Below are 15,848 nucleotides of genomic sequence, written 5' to 3'. Positions count from 1 at the left end.
ACACTCTTGTTAAATATTTTTAGTCGACGACAGTCATCTTGTATATTGTAATTTTATATAATTTTTAATAACTGAAATACTCGCGAAACAAGGATTCTAAAGTGGGTGAATTTGAGCCGACCGGTAGTTGTAGCGGTAAATAAACGTCTGTCAGGTTACAACGATCAATTCTACGAATTTGATGTTAATTATTCAACCGGTGCAGTGTTCAGCGCACGTGTTTCCTGGCTGTATAGATTCGAGTGTTGTAATAATAACGTTGATTCCCTGCAAGTGTAATGTTCCGTTAATGTTTCAGGCAACCGAGTCTTCCGCGGCGCGCTCGATTCATAATAGAGACGATAGTGCAGCGAGAATTGTACAAACGCGGTATTGCGGTGTACAGTGTAAAATGTAGAACGTATCATAATAATGGTAACAACGTGTCTGTTTTTGCGAGGTTACCGCAATTCTGCAGTCTTCTTCAATCGGATAATACGTCCTTTGTTCCAAGAGTCCTTTGGATGTTATGAATGTATAAGAAAATGATTATCGGTACTTTATTATTCTTTTGAAAAATAACTTCATTCTATTGGTGAACAGAGATGCGAGATTTAAAAAGGTAGAGGTAAGAGGAATGTTAAGATTTTTCAAGCTAGTAAGACATTTTAGTTACTCGTTGCTTTCACCTTTAAAATGGCAAACAATGAAATTATTTGTCGCTATTGATACAAAACATTGGTGTAAAAAGAGGAGTAGAGAAAAGGACTGAGGCATGGCAATACGTTATGAACCATTACAGAGTGGTTCGACCCTTTAAAAAAGCAATGGGACGATTTAAAGAACCCTTAAAAGACAAAGGAAAAAAACATTGTCGATGATTTACAAAATCAAAAATACAAAAAAAAGACTGAAACATAACAAGAGTAACATAGCACTAAATAAATCATCCCAGCTGCATCAACCCACAAAAAAGCCAAGAAAGAAAAAAGACAACTCAACATCATTGTCAAGGACGATTTCCAAATAAAAATAAAAAATTCCCCAAAAAACCGAACCCTTTAAACTCGAAAGGGACTCTCAGTCACCATTTAATTAGACGCGCTGAAACTGTAAAATCTAATATTTAAATATTGGAATAAAATGGCTTTGCTCCTCGATGTACTTGTGATTTCTCTTCGAGTTAGTTTCCAGGAATATCGTGTTCGCCCCGTGAAAAAATGTTACACATTTCTAATGAGAAACTTCTGAGTACAAAAGGTTAACCACTTGCGCTGGATAGACGTGCCACGCATGTCGAGACGTTTGTGTTGAAAAATTCTCAATTACGTCTTTCACACATTAACAATCTTGTTGCATTACGCCTATTAGATTGTTTCGAAATGTATCACTCTATACAGAACGATTAACAAACAAAATTGGTGTACATATCAGCGTAAAATAGGTAAAAACAAAATTCATCGCGCAAGACATTGCCAAATGTCTGAATTCATTTCCAGCTCAAGTGGTTAAGACACAGCAACAGCTATACTCACCACCATGTCAGAGCCACTCTTGGAGGCGTCGCTGACGGCGGAGGGGCTCCTTTCGACGACGAGGCCACCGGGTACCGGTGTCGAGGTCGGGGTTGGGGTCGGTGTGGGTGTCGGCGTCGGTGTCGCCGCCGAGGTGGTGCTGGCTGGTTGGCTGGACTTCGGTGTTGGCGCCGGTGTAACGACAGACGACACGGAGACCAATTGATCCTTGTCGGTACTCGACTGACTGGTCGCAGCGCCGACAACGCCGCTGATGATGGACACACCTGCTCCCGCGGCCGCTGTCGAACTCGAACCTCCGGACAATTCATCCGTCGGCAAAGAACCCCCAATGTCTGCGGGCCGTGATAAAGAAAGGAGAGCCGTAATCACCGTGCCCGGCCCGTGTCTTTCAACGGCAGTTGAATGGGAATCTCTATTGGATAATGTTTGACTAGGTGGCTTGGCCTCAGACCAGAGGTTGGGGCCGAATTGCGGTTAGGGTAGCGGTGAGTACAGGGACTTAGAGGATTGTTCTATGGTTAATTAACACTCTTATAACGGGTGCTCCGTTCAAATTCTGTGCATCGAGCTCTTGCTTTAGGGGATTGCGATGGGGTACTCGTGAAGACTGAGTTGTCTTTGATGTTTTAATGGAGGTGTGGGAATGTGAGTTTGCTCATTATTGTGGTGGTGAGTATAAGGATTTAAAGGATCGTTGCTTGATCAATTAACTCTCTTCTAACGGGTGTTGGGATCAAATGTTCTGCACTAAGGTCTTGCTCTACAGAATTGGGAAACTGCCAAGACTTTATGCTGTGCTTAACGTTTGAATTGCTGTTATTACTTTCTAACTCTGCCTCTGATATTCATTGTGACAGAAGCTAAATATATCTTATATTTCAATTATTTTGGTTCTAGTAAATTAATCTACATAATTTTTGTATTCATAGGAAAATACACAATCTGATTATGTCTACCTATGTACAGATAAATTACTAATATGCTATTATCTGATTTTTGGTTTGTCATAATCGTTGATCTCCTGAATCTTAAGAAACTACTAGTGGTCCGTAAGTACGGATAAAATTCAATTTGAAACATTAGCGTGTCAATAGCGGATAGATTAAGTAATTGGCTAATTTAAAATTTTAAATTGGCTAATTTAAAATCGTCTATACGGTTCAAAGACACGTTATATTATGAATTATAAATACGCCGTAGGGTAATTTTCCGGGGCGGCTGTAGGCACTAAGATAAGGATGATGAATTTATGTGGTACACAGACAGAATTTAAATTACCTTGGGCGCTTCTTGCTACGACCAACTCAACCAGACCACGTGCCTTCTGAAGAATCGAGATTGCCTGCTCATGAGAGATATTCGAGTCTAGTGGCTGGCCATCTATCGCCAATATCTGATCTCCTTCTACCAATCGACCATCACTGAAACACAGAACCATAGGGAATTTAATGAAGAGGGATGAACGTGATTTATTGCCTTCAGATAAAATTCAAAATAATACGGTTATACCATTTCGCTGTCATCCATACATTCTTACCATCTCGTTAACACTAAAACTTCCGTACCAATTAAAGTGACTGGTGTCGATTATTTTATTCCGCAATTATTGATATCTTAAATCGAATATACGAAATGATCCTGAAAATAAATAGTTTCACTTGAATACTATAACGAATATCTGACGAAACCGAAAATAATCTATTGTTACAATTATTATAAAGATTACATATTAAGTGTATTAAATACTCCGTAGTTCCTGTGTTAAATTAATTTTTACATATACTAAACATTAGATAACGTCCAATAATACTTCTTAATTATGTACAAATTTTTGTTTATTCTTCAAGATAATTCCAGTCTCGACAATCTCGTCTTTTTTAGTAAGTTCTCATATCTCTATCTCAGTTCCAACAATTACGTTCTCAATGTTATTAATAAAAAGAATTATTTACACTGCTTTCTACAATTATTAATTATTTCTCAAAGTGCATTCCAAATAATACATTTCTATTAATACAGAGTTACCGATAAAAAAACTGCAGAAAGAATTCAAACTGCAAAGGGTTAAAGACAAACGATTGATACACTTCAAACAGAATTAGATTAATAAAATCCTTCGACATCGAAGAAATCGATACCACCTGTAATACCGATAGATTCAATATTCCCTCTATCCCAGTTCCAACAGTTCGTGCCAATTAACCAATTCGAGGAACACCGAGGATGAACAAAAAAAAAAGGACGGACGCCGGTCGTTATAAAACAAAGAGTTAATTGTTCATCGAAGGGCCGAATCGGTGAGCCCGTTTCAACCAGATACACTCGATTCCCAGCTCGATTTCCGTGGAACGAAGTCGAACCGAGCTGGGTCCACTAATACGTCCCAGGCCCATTAGAATCTATTAACCGCGATAATTGGGGATAGTCGCGATTAAACACGTCGCATTTACATACCATTTCCGTGAAGCTGGAATCCGGATCAATTGTAAATTGATGAAACACGGACGTTAGGATGCGGAACGTACACCGCGCGAATTAACAATCCAAGTGTAAACGTTTTGCCGAGCTACTTCGAGTGGAACGATCTGCGCCGGGAATTTACATCGGGCGACGGTAAGAATAATTCGATCGTGCAATGGAAATGAGTTATTTCGCTTTTAATGAAATAGTGCAATTGTTTTGTATTTGGTATTCTTTAATGAAGCGGCTGAGACCATCTTTTTGAGATGTAAGAATATCTTTTTCGACAAAGTAACTGCGACGATGTTTTTGAGATATAAGTATATTTTTTTTAAAGAAATGCCTATAAGAATAGTTATGAAATATAATTGTTTAACGAGGTACCTATAAGAATGTTTTCAATATTGATCTTTAATATCGTTGATATTTTTCAATATAAGAATATTTTCAATATTGATCTTTAACATCGTTAATATTTTCGAAACTTACGAATATTTTTTTTAACGGAGTACCTACAAGAATATTTTCGAAATAACAATATTTCCTTCGACGAAGTACCTGTAAGAATATTTTGGAAATATATTCATACTATATTGATATTTTAACTATCGATATTTTTAATCATATAATGATTGATATTTTTATTTATTTTATTTAGTTAGATTTCCGATATTTTTTAATCAATCCCATCATCATCAATCTAATCTCAATATTCTGCCTGATCTTCTGTTAACAAGTGCAATTTAAAACTGCCCTAATTGCACATATCACTGAATAATCAACCAGTGATTAATGAACCAATGATTCAAATTACGCAGAACTTAAATAACAATTTGTTATTTCTAATAAAAACTCATTATCCATTAAATACCGAACAAAGATGTATGAAAATCTCAAGAACTAATGAAGCGTTCGATATAATTGATCGCGAGGAAAGTTGACTGGGACATTTTCAATAGAAACGGCGGGCTTCTGTTGCCAGTAAAGCTTAAAAATTTCAGGGATTCGTAAAATATGGCTGTCAGAGAGCCGACCGTAATCTGTCAAAAAGGTCGGGTGCTGAAAAACGTGAGCCGGAGTGACAAGACACGGGATCCTATTTTTGAATCTGTTCCAACTATTCGTTTGTTCGCACAGGTGGCTCGTTACTAACGGACTATCGGTTTTGATAGGACGTTCCCGGCACACTTGAATTGTGAATGAATACATAACCTATGTCAAATTGATCCCGCTGTGAAATTCATTCGTGAACAACGGTAGAAGTTCACCGGAAGCAACAGGATCATTTTATATATAATTCATTGTTCCTCTTCTTCTACAACCTTCTGTTTCATTTGAATTAATCATTTATTAACAGCTTCAAATGAATTACCATGTTCTAGGTGTTTCAAAGCGATTCATTGATAAATCATTCAAATAATTTTACGTGGGAATACTGTATACGGAATATTTTCGTAGCTCAGTGTACTCGTCGAATCACAGGTTGCTCGAATCGTGGGATTGGAATGTCGCCAATAATGAATTAGCAAAATTGACTGCACAGACGTCGAGCCAGATTGAAAAATATTTAGCCACGCATCGGCGATTAATCTATCGGAACGTAATAAATGAACTGCGGAATTTTATAGGTTTATGAAACAATGAAACTGTCAATTAAAAGAATGAAAATTGCGTTTGCTGATCTTACACGTCTGTTATCGTAACATTCTTACCACAACACTTGCACTTGTTACCTTTTGTAAATCTAGATTATTGAGTTTCGAGGATATAATAGTATAATAATATTTGTTTTAAATTTCATTTTAAAATAACTAACTTTTACGGGCACGAAAAAGCTTGAGAACAAATTTGTTTATGATTAATAAGTCATAATCAACAAAACTGTAGGTTTTATCCAAGTTTTTGTATTCTGGTCCACTGTGCGTCACAGGTGGCTTTTTGTAAATGATAATTCCTGTTGCAGACATCATTTCGCAAATAATTCCTGTTACAACTGTTTGTACCTAAATAATTCTTGTCGTAGATACCATTTTGTAAATAATTCCTATTACAATTGCATTTTCCTAAATAATTCTTATCACAGATACCATTTCGCAAATAATTCTTATTCTAGTTGCCTTTTTTCAAATAACTCCTACTGTTGCTGTCTTTTCCAAAATAATTCCTGTCGCAAGTGCCTTTTTATAAATAATAACTCCAGTAACAGATGCCATTTCGCAAATAATTCCTGTCGCAGGTGCCTTTTCATAAACAATTCCCAACGCAGATATCTCTTCATAAATAATTCCTATCGCAGCTGCCTTCTCCAAAATAATTCCTGTCATGATTACCATTTTACAAGTAACAACTCCCATCGCAGATATCATTTCACAAATAATTCCTATTGCAAATACCCTTCCATAAATAATTACCTCTAGTTACCTTTTTCAAAATAATTCCCGTTTGCAGATACCTTTTCCCAAAATAATTCCTGTCACAGCTGCCGTTTCCTAAATAATCCCCGTCGCTAATACCATTTCGCAATTAATTCCCATCGCGCATCCCTTTCCCTTAACGACTCCCACCGCAGCTGCCTTTTCCAAAACAATTCCTGTCGCAGCTGCCTTTTTGCAAACAACAATTCCCGTCGCGGGGGGTTGTTCACCCGTCGCGCGGCCACGATTTAAGCGCGCCACGCACGCACGGCGAGAGCTCCAGCGAGGCGAAAGGGGGTATTTAGCGGTCCGATAGCGGTTGCGTTACCTAATTTCCGCCAAAGCGAATTTCGCTGGCTCGCCCCGTCGGGAACGATACCACGCCGTCGAGCCGGGGTAATCTATGCGCCGAATTTTCCTGGATCAAAGGCGGCGCGGACGAGCCCCGACATTATTCCCCGCGATGCGCGGCCCCGGCAGATTGCGAACCCTCCGAAATACAGGTGCGGCCGCCGGTGGACAAAACCTCGAAATTCGACTGTTCGCATAACGAAAATTGAAGGTTAACAATGCGTTGCTAAGTAGTCTTTATTGAACAAAAGAATTTTCATTTGAAAAATCAAATCTTTTTGGAAATAAATCCTGTTTCTCTGTTTATATAATGTTGGAATCGACACGCGAAATATGCATTGTCATTGGAAAAAGTTCATAATATCCACATAACGTAAACAAAAATATAACCGACATGTATTTAACTTTATACCTTACAACTTTTGCCTCGGACATTTGTTTGTATCACTCGTACTGTTCAAGTTATTGAGTTCTGCCCAAAAAGTGGCCCTTTAGTCATACTGCGGACAAAATCTCAAAATTCGACTGTCCGGATAACGAAAACTGAAGGTTACCAATGCGTCACTAAATAGCCTTTGCTAAACAAAATAATTTTCATTTGAAAAATCAAAATTTTCAGGAAATAAATCCCATTTCTCTATTTATATAACGTTGGAATCGAAACGCAAAGTATCCATTGTCATTGAAAAAACTTCGTAACATCCCCATATCCTAAACAAAAATATAACCACCATATATTTAGCTCTATACCTTACAACTTTTGTCTGAAGCATTTATTTGTATCACTCGTACTTTCCAAATTATTGAGATTTGTTCAGAAAACGGACGTTTGGCCGCATATCGTGATATTCCGCAGGCGGCCGCCGAATCCACGGCTGAAATTCACGCGTTCCGTAAACGACTGACCCACAATCGGCCATCAGCGACCCATTTTCACCCACCGACCGACCTGATCGCCCATTCACTGGGGGCGGTTAGGTTTCCATTCGACTCAACGGGAACGATGATAATCCGACCGTGATACGTTCCTTGTCAACGCGGCCACCGAAAATTACCCGTCACGCTCCGACATCGGCCTCGCCTAAAATTAACCCTTCATAGACCGGAATTGATGGGACAGGGATTTGTCTTTCGCCGGACGTCGCGGTAATTAGGCGTTAATGCAGGTTAATTGATCTTCTTTCTGAGCGAACCTTTTCCCTCTTTTCCCAGTTAATTGATACGTTTGAGTAATGAATTAAATCTTCTTTCTAGTTGATGAATTTGAGATTGTCAAAGATTAATCGAATATTTTATACATATAAATATCTGTTTTATCTTTTTGTAAATGGTTCAGTGAATTTTTCTAGTCATTCGTAATGGATAATGTTCAATCGCGTTGTTAATGATCATAAGGATTTCTTGTTAGGTTTATAACTGAAGTTATATCAACGAGAAGAATTGTTAGTGATGGATTTATTCGAGTCGTTAAGGCGTTAAATCTTGTAGGTGTATATTAGAAATTATAAATGAAACATTAAGTTGATTTGTATTATAAATTACTATATTCGGAACCATTTGTAATATTAAAAATATGAGAAATTTAATGTTATAAGGGACTACTTTGAACGTGTAATATATCAAACAAACCATTCGGATGAATAAAGTAGTACGAGAATTTCGCGAAGGCAATTAGCGAAACAAATACAGCAACCAAGAATATCCAGCTTGGTATAACGTTGTTAAACTATTACAAATTCACGGCTCGCCGGTGAAGACCCGGCGTTTGTTATCGCCAGACAGAATTTCGCTGAGAATAATTGCGAAGATATCGCGCGTACGGTAAAACTGATGTCCGCCTGGCTTCTTTCACGGCGACTCGTAAATTATGAATGCCAGGAATATTGCGAGGTCGGTCTTGAAACTTCGGAGAGCGCTTTCAGCGGAGGGAAACGAGACCCGCTAACGGAACACCGGTTGACGTCTGCCGATGGAGATAACCGGCGGCTGCTCCGGAATTTTAACGGCACCTCGGCAATTTCGACTGGCCGGAAATCGAAAAACTTTCGATTTTTCGGGATCGACATTTCCTCGGCGTTGAACTGTACGCATCGTTATTCCGTTCCTTAAAACATAGTCTTGCTATTTTATGGAAATGGAAATAATCGGTTGTTAAATTAGCATAGATTGTAGTAAATTAATATTGTCGGTATTACACCGAATTAATATAGATTTCTGAAGATAGTATTAGGTTATAATATTAGTAAATAAGGCTAACGAGGAAAATAATATTAAACAATAGCCACACTCCTTTAAATGATACTAACAACAAATAACATTAGACAATGGTTAGAACCATTTACGATAAAAGAAACATCATACTCTTTTTGGAAAAACGTTTGTGTAATTTGAATATTTCAAAGGTTCACACACTCCAATCGCCTCTTTGTTTTCGCAAACTTTACTATCTTTGCGTTCCGCATTAAAAGATCCTAGTAAAACGACACTCTGGGCAAAACTGACAAGGGGTGGGGTTAATGGACCGAGAGGCGGGACTAAACTCACCGGGGACAGGACTAACCCAGGATGATTGGAAGGGCGGGGCTAACAGGGAGGGCGGAGCTAACCGGCCAGGAGGCGGGGTGAAACATGAGGATAACCGATAAGTGGGCGTAGGTAACAGATCAAGAGGCGAGGTTAAACTGGGACCAGGCGGGGCTGGTGGGTGGGGCTATGGCCCAAAGGGAGGTAAACTGGGAGGGGCTAGTCGAGCGTGGGAGAATAAACCGGGAGGAGGCGGGCCAAACCGAGCGGTGGAATGGGCGGAGACTGATATTATAAGGAAAAAATTTGTCTCAAATGGTCAAACCTTAATGACCTTAGAATACAACTGCGCTTGAGAGTATGGCGGAATGCATTCTAATCTATAACAAAATCATTAATGAATTTGTACAACTTGAAGCATCGATGACGTATTACTTACGTTAAAATATCAATATTTACATAAAGATTCATAGTACAAAAATAACGAACTATTAAAGGTAGAGTGTATCTACCTGGAAACTTTGATACTGCAGAAAAATTCCTATAATTTCGCCAAAACATATGAGAAGTGCTGCGACAAACTTGAAGAGTAAATTATCGATAAATGCCTAACTTTCGGGATAGCTCAGCACTTTTCGAGTGCTCCGAGGACAAACAAATTCGTAAGAAATTGTTCCTCGCATTCTCACCTATCTCAGACGCCAACAATTTTTCGGTTCAGATTAAATTTTAAACATGGACCTTTGCCCGACCTGATCGGCCGAATACCACACTGCGCGACGCAAGGGTTGAACTCCTCCATGGCACCGGTAACTCCTCCCATCCAGCCCCCGTTTCTCCCGCTGTTATTTACATCATAAAGCGGCCGCGTTATTCTGCGGTGCAATCAACGGCGTCGTTCCCCACCGTGCAGTCTTTAACCTGAATACGGATGAACTCGAGTATGCATAAACAAATCAATTCCGGTCGGTTATTCAAACGTTTCAACCTCCACAGGAAAATTTTCATGAATTCTGTGACTCGTGTTTTTTCATGCATCTCTCTCCCAGCCTCTCCCCCGCCCCTATCGGGGCAGTTCCCGGGTGCTACTCGAATGCAGCATAAAATGTAAAGGTTTCTGAAGTTGCGCCCTGCTTTACTGAATCGAATTTACCGGTTTCGCGTCGGAAATTTCGCAGTGAAGTGGAGAATATCAGTTCCAACGTTTCAATGGCGCCAGCTTATGAGAAAGTAGGAATTCGTCCGGTTCTATAATTGTGTTACGAAAAGATTTGTAGAAAAGCGAAGAATATTTGGAAAAGTAGCTTAAGCATTTTAGTAGTAGAAATCTATAAAGAAATTAGAATTTACCAGGTTCTATATGGATATTAGGAAAGAAATGAATAAAGAACAGGAAAAATATAGTAGTTCAACTAATTTAATAATACAAGTCCATCAAAATCAGAATTCACCTGGTTCTACACCGAAGTTACAAAACCAACTACTAGGAAAGTGAAAAATATAGTAGCCTAATCATCTCAAAACCACGAGTCAAGAAAATAAGAATTCATCTAAATTCCAAAAAAAGATTAATGAAATTTCTGTTCCTGTTTTATACTTCACCCCGCGATTCCCCGCCGTCTGAAATTCCATGGGAACCTTTATTTTGCATAAACACAATCTCATTTCTGAGCTACTCCGGAATTTATTTTCGTTCAGCGCACTCATCAAGTTAATAGTTACTGTTCTGATACTAATTCCCGCCGAGTTTACATTGGGAATAACAGTGCAATTAGGTTCTTCAAATATTTGGTCGAGTCTACATGTAGATGGAAGACGATATAACCTGCTTGGTTCCGTAATAATATTAATGAACGCTGAAAAAAAGTGCGCCTCGGGACGGAAACGTTTCTAATGGAAAGATTAAGCGATACCTGCTGGTGGTAGTTGCTTAGGAATGAAAATTTAGGGGGTTGTTTTCCGTGAATGCGATGGCGTACTGGATTCTCAACGCGACTCGGCTAGCAGAAGAGAATTCTTCGAGCCCTTTCTCTCATCCCGACCATTCCCCTCTCTGTCCCTCTGCTAATAGCCTCGTTGTTGCTCCAAAAACCAGCGGAAAGTTGTGGAAGTCTAGTAAATGCAACGCTGAAGTTACAGTTCAAAATCCCCGAACTTTTATCGTGTAGTACCATGCACGCCTTTGTCCCAGAAATCCCGGGAACTTCGGCGGAGAGCAGCGTTACCAGGGATATTTAAATGTTGCTCTAATTATTTGGTTACAACGGCTGCTCGAATTATTAACGACGCTTCCCTGATTGTGATACGGTGAACAAAGAAACGACAAGACGTTCTAGGGAAGATAAAATGTTGTCCTGAATGTTGAGTTTTATTTTATTCTTGACAGAGAATTTTTGTAACGTTTTCTTTTGTTGATCTGTTATTGTTTTAAATTATGGAATTATTTACTGGACTTTCTGTAGGATTATTTGTTGCTGTGTATATAAGATAGAACTACCAGATAAGTGAAAGCGATCCATTTCAGACTTCTGTTATAATTGTGAATTAGATTTTTAAGGAAGTCATTTGTTAACGTGAATTGTGGAATATGGAGCAGTGGGAATCTTAATGAATATGCTATTGTGTTTGAGTAATTAAATAATTTGTAATAATAGCAATGCGATACTAATATTAGTTGATTAAGTAATCTATAGTAATAGTAATATGATATTAATATTAATTAATGAAATAATATATAGCAGTAGTAATACACTACCATCATTAACTAATTAAATACTCTATATCAGCAGTAATATATTACCAATATTAAATCCTTAAATAACCTAACCATCAGGACCACAATACAAATCATAAAATAATCTATATTTCATAGATCGAACAATCTACGTTAAAACAACTGCAAACCATTTTCGCAGTAGCGCTAATATTAAAACAATCTCGAAAGTCGTTACAGATGGGAACTGAAATATTCAGTACTCAATCCTCGCGAATAAAAATATACGTACAAGCGTACCGACTTACATGATTAAAATCGATCACGAGACCGGATCGATCAGCATCCGATAGGAACTGGGTTAGCCATTCTTGGAGCATGTCCGGTCGCAAACAGAACATCCGAGAACGTAATTAGTCACCGTGAAATTTTCAGCAGCCCGCATTAATTATTCAGCACGACGCGGCGTGTCGTAACTCGAGAAACTTTCTTTTCAACTGTTTCGCGGGTAACAAGGCTTCTTAAAAGCATCCAGCGACTGACCCCACTTTCATCGTACACATATTTCACAAGCTTCAGCGAGATATTAAAGCCGAGACGTTTATCCCGGCCGGGACTCGAAGAAAATAAGGAACTCTGCGTTTCTGTGGAACCGTTGAACGCGACCTCGGTCGTTGACGTTATGTTGTATTTAATGAATCAGACAAAAGTCGCCCATCTTGTTTTTCAATAAATAACATAGCGTATGAAAGATGAAACAGGATTAATATTCTAATTACGAAAATTTATATTTCAACATTTAATTCGTTATAAATATTCAACTGTTATTAGGTATACAATAATTCGTGAATTATTCAGAAGTTATAGTACGTAAAATTACTGTCTGATGATTAACAGAAGTTCACTTAGAATGATTCGGATGTTTTCGAACATTTTTCTTCTACGATACGTTTTCCTTCAATTGTTTCTAATAATTTAAATATTTGAATTATATATTATTATTATTCTAATACATATATTCAAAGATATATTAAAACTGTTGAAGAAAAATGTATCGTAGAACAAAAATTTTTGAAAACATCTGAAGCACTTTAAGCGAATTTATGTTTATTATTAGATAGTAATTTTACGTAATTTATAAATAATTTACGTAATTTATGAATAATTTGTGAATTATTGTATACGTAATAAGAGTTGAATATTTATAACGAGTTAAACGTTAAAATATGAAGGTTTTGTTATTAGAATATTTATTGTATTGTATCTTTAATTAGAATATTGAAATATTATGTGAAGATAGATTTCCCGAGTCTGTTGTGCAAGCGTTAAAAATATTTAATATTTTATTCCAAATGTTGGTTAGAATCGTACCTAATCGAGATTTTTAATCAAGCTTGTCGAAAACCGACGCGACCGAGTGGTAAACTTCGTTGATATGGAAAACCGATAACCGGCATTCACGTATTAATTAGATTTGAGACTGAATAGTTAACATAGTCATAATTACACGCATACTCCTCCATCGATGCTAAGAGAGAGAGAGACGATACTTAGCGGTTAAATGAACTTTGCGCTATAAATAACTAATGCGCCCCGTCGTTTAGGCATTTCAGGCGATGTAACTAATAACGATTAAACTGTTAATTAATTATTCCCTAACAAAGGAGAGCAGGCACGGTAATTGCTAATTACCGCGATGTTAAAGAGCGTGTTCTTCCGGACAGCGAAAACCTTTCAGCTTTCGTCGCACTGTGACAACGATTTTAGCATTGCACGTTCCCTTATTTCTATCACTATTTGAAAGCCATTCCGTATGCAATTAATTACAGCTTTAAAACACCAGGACGTTATATAAGTGATTAATAGTTCTTAAATTATAGCCCTCCAAATCTATACACATTTTACGAATCAATTTACAATAGAAATTTGAGAAATACTTCTCTAGTGAATTAAAGTATTTATTACAACTTCATAAAATAACTTAATTCTCAAAAATAATATAAATTCATAAATTCCACAGTCTATCGAATATTAAAAAAGATTCAACAAAATTGGGAAAATATCTATGTTAATTGGGAAGATGTTTAAAGATAATTAGGATAATATCCAGCATTAGAAAAATAGTATTGCGATGGAAAATAGTTTTTTAGTTTAAATAAATAATATATAAAGCACTTTGGTTTGGATGTTTTATGTATGTATGCATTAGTGTGTCAATAGTATGAGGATTAAATAAAAAATTATCAATATTGAATTCGAATTATTGCATTGTGTAATTGAATTATAATCATTGTTGACGGTGTCTGACTAGACATAGTTATATTCCACTTCAAACTCTTTGTTCTTTAGCTTAAATATTTACTGTGCAGAGTGAATTGGATTTTAAATATTGCAGCAGATTGGTCAGTTTGAACACTTTAGATCTAATTATAGTTTATCGTGTCTGACCTAGCACGGTTATATTCTACTTCCAATGTGTTGACCGTTGGGTTAAACATTTACTACATAGCCTGAGTTGGTTACTACCTTTACTATAAAATACTGCCAGGGAAATGATTCATAGGTATGTAAATTAAACTAATCACTTGTCCCAATCATAGCAAAAAATTCTAACATCATTTCTAAATAAAAAAGCTGGAATTCCTTCAACTATTTTCTTGTGCACCCTTTATAAATGATTTCACGAGAAACCACCCTAAAATCCTAGAAAACAATATCACTTCCCTTTAATCACAAATTGAAACCAACTCATTCAAAAAACCGGCAAACCTAATAATTGTAACATTATTTCCAAACAAGAATCTCAAAATCTCTAAACCATTTCCTTCAATTTATAAATAATTTCATAAGAAACCAGCCTAAAACCCTAAAAAATATCACTCTCCCCTTAATCAAAAATTGAAACCAACCCCTTCAAAAGCCAACAAACCTAATAACTTTAACATCATTTCCAAACAAGAACTTCAAAATACCTCAACCCTTTCCTTTAATTTGTAAACAATTTCACAAGACACAACCCTAAAACCCTAAAAAAATGAAATCACTTCGCCCTCGACCACAAGCTGGAAATAATCCCCTGAGGGTCCCAACGAATATAATACTTCTCGTCACTGTACCATGTAACGTCAAGATTAAATCAATCTTCCTCGAATTCTATCGGTATCTGTCAATGATCCCGATACCGTGGAATGGTTGAGTCGCCGTGCCGTCGATGACAATCGCGTTCGAAAATCTATCGACAGTTTAGCGAACCCGGTAACTAACTTCTCCCATCCAGTTTCGGAAAATGTCGGTGACAAAGAGAACGTCAAACAATGTCGTGGCACGGGACGCCGCGTGCGCGAGCGAAGAAGAGCGGAGAGGGGAATTTATCGGTGAAATGATGTTCGCCGGAGGACGTGTCGCTTCGGAAAAGATTAAGAACGGTCGGTTCACCCGTTTGATATCGTTATAAGCGGGGACATTATGTAGTCGCATTAAATTATGAACGATGATGGATCACTATGGAGGAATATCGAGCGGCGCCGCCGCACAGTGCGAAACGACCATTTTCTGGGCGAAACTCAATAACTTCGAAAGTATCAGTGATAAAAAAAAAACGTTTTAGACGAAAATCGTAAGGTACAGAGCTAAATATATGGTGCTTATATTTTTGTTCGCAATATGGGAATATTACGAAGTTTCTTCGATGACAATTGACACTTTGCGATTCGATTTCAACGTTATATAAATAGAGAAACGGAGTTTATTCGCAGAAAATTGTTATTTTTCTAATGAAAATCACGTTGTATAGCAGTGAATACTTAACAATACGTTGAAAACCTTCGGTTTTTGTTATGTAAGTAGTAGAATTTTGAGACTTTGTCCACA

At 37.4% G+C, this 15,848-nt stretch overlaps 1 protein-coding gene across 1 annotated transcript in view; it reads right to left on the bottom strand.

Annotated features, from left to right (window-relative positions):
- Positions 1–15,848, bottom strand: part of LOC116433083 (multiple PDZ domain protein) — a 155,140-nt gene that overhangs the window by 88,973 nt on the left and 50,319 nt on the right. The window contains exons 6-7 of the mRNA XM_031990803.2: positions 2,796–2,938; positions 1,515–1,849 (exon numbers count right to left, since the gene is read on the bottom strand). Coding sequence (XP_031846663.2) covers positions 1,515–1,849; positions 2,796–2,938 — 478 coding nt within the window. The remainder of the gene's footprint in view (positions 1–1,514; positions 1,850–2,795; positions 2,939–15,848) is intronic.

This window comes from Nomia melanderi, chromosome 3 (genome assembly GCF_051020985.1).
Source record: "Nomia melanderi isolate GNS246 chromosome 3, iyNomMela1, whole genome shotgun sequence".
Classification (NCBI taxonomy): Eukaryota; Metazoa; Arthropoda; class Insecta; order Hymenoptera; family Halictidae; genus Nomia; species Nomia melanderi.
The sequence above is the reverse complement of the archived record's forward strand: the minus strand, read 5'-3'. Positions and strand labels throughout refer to the sequence as shown.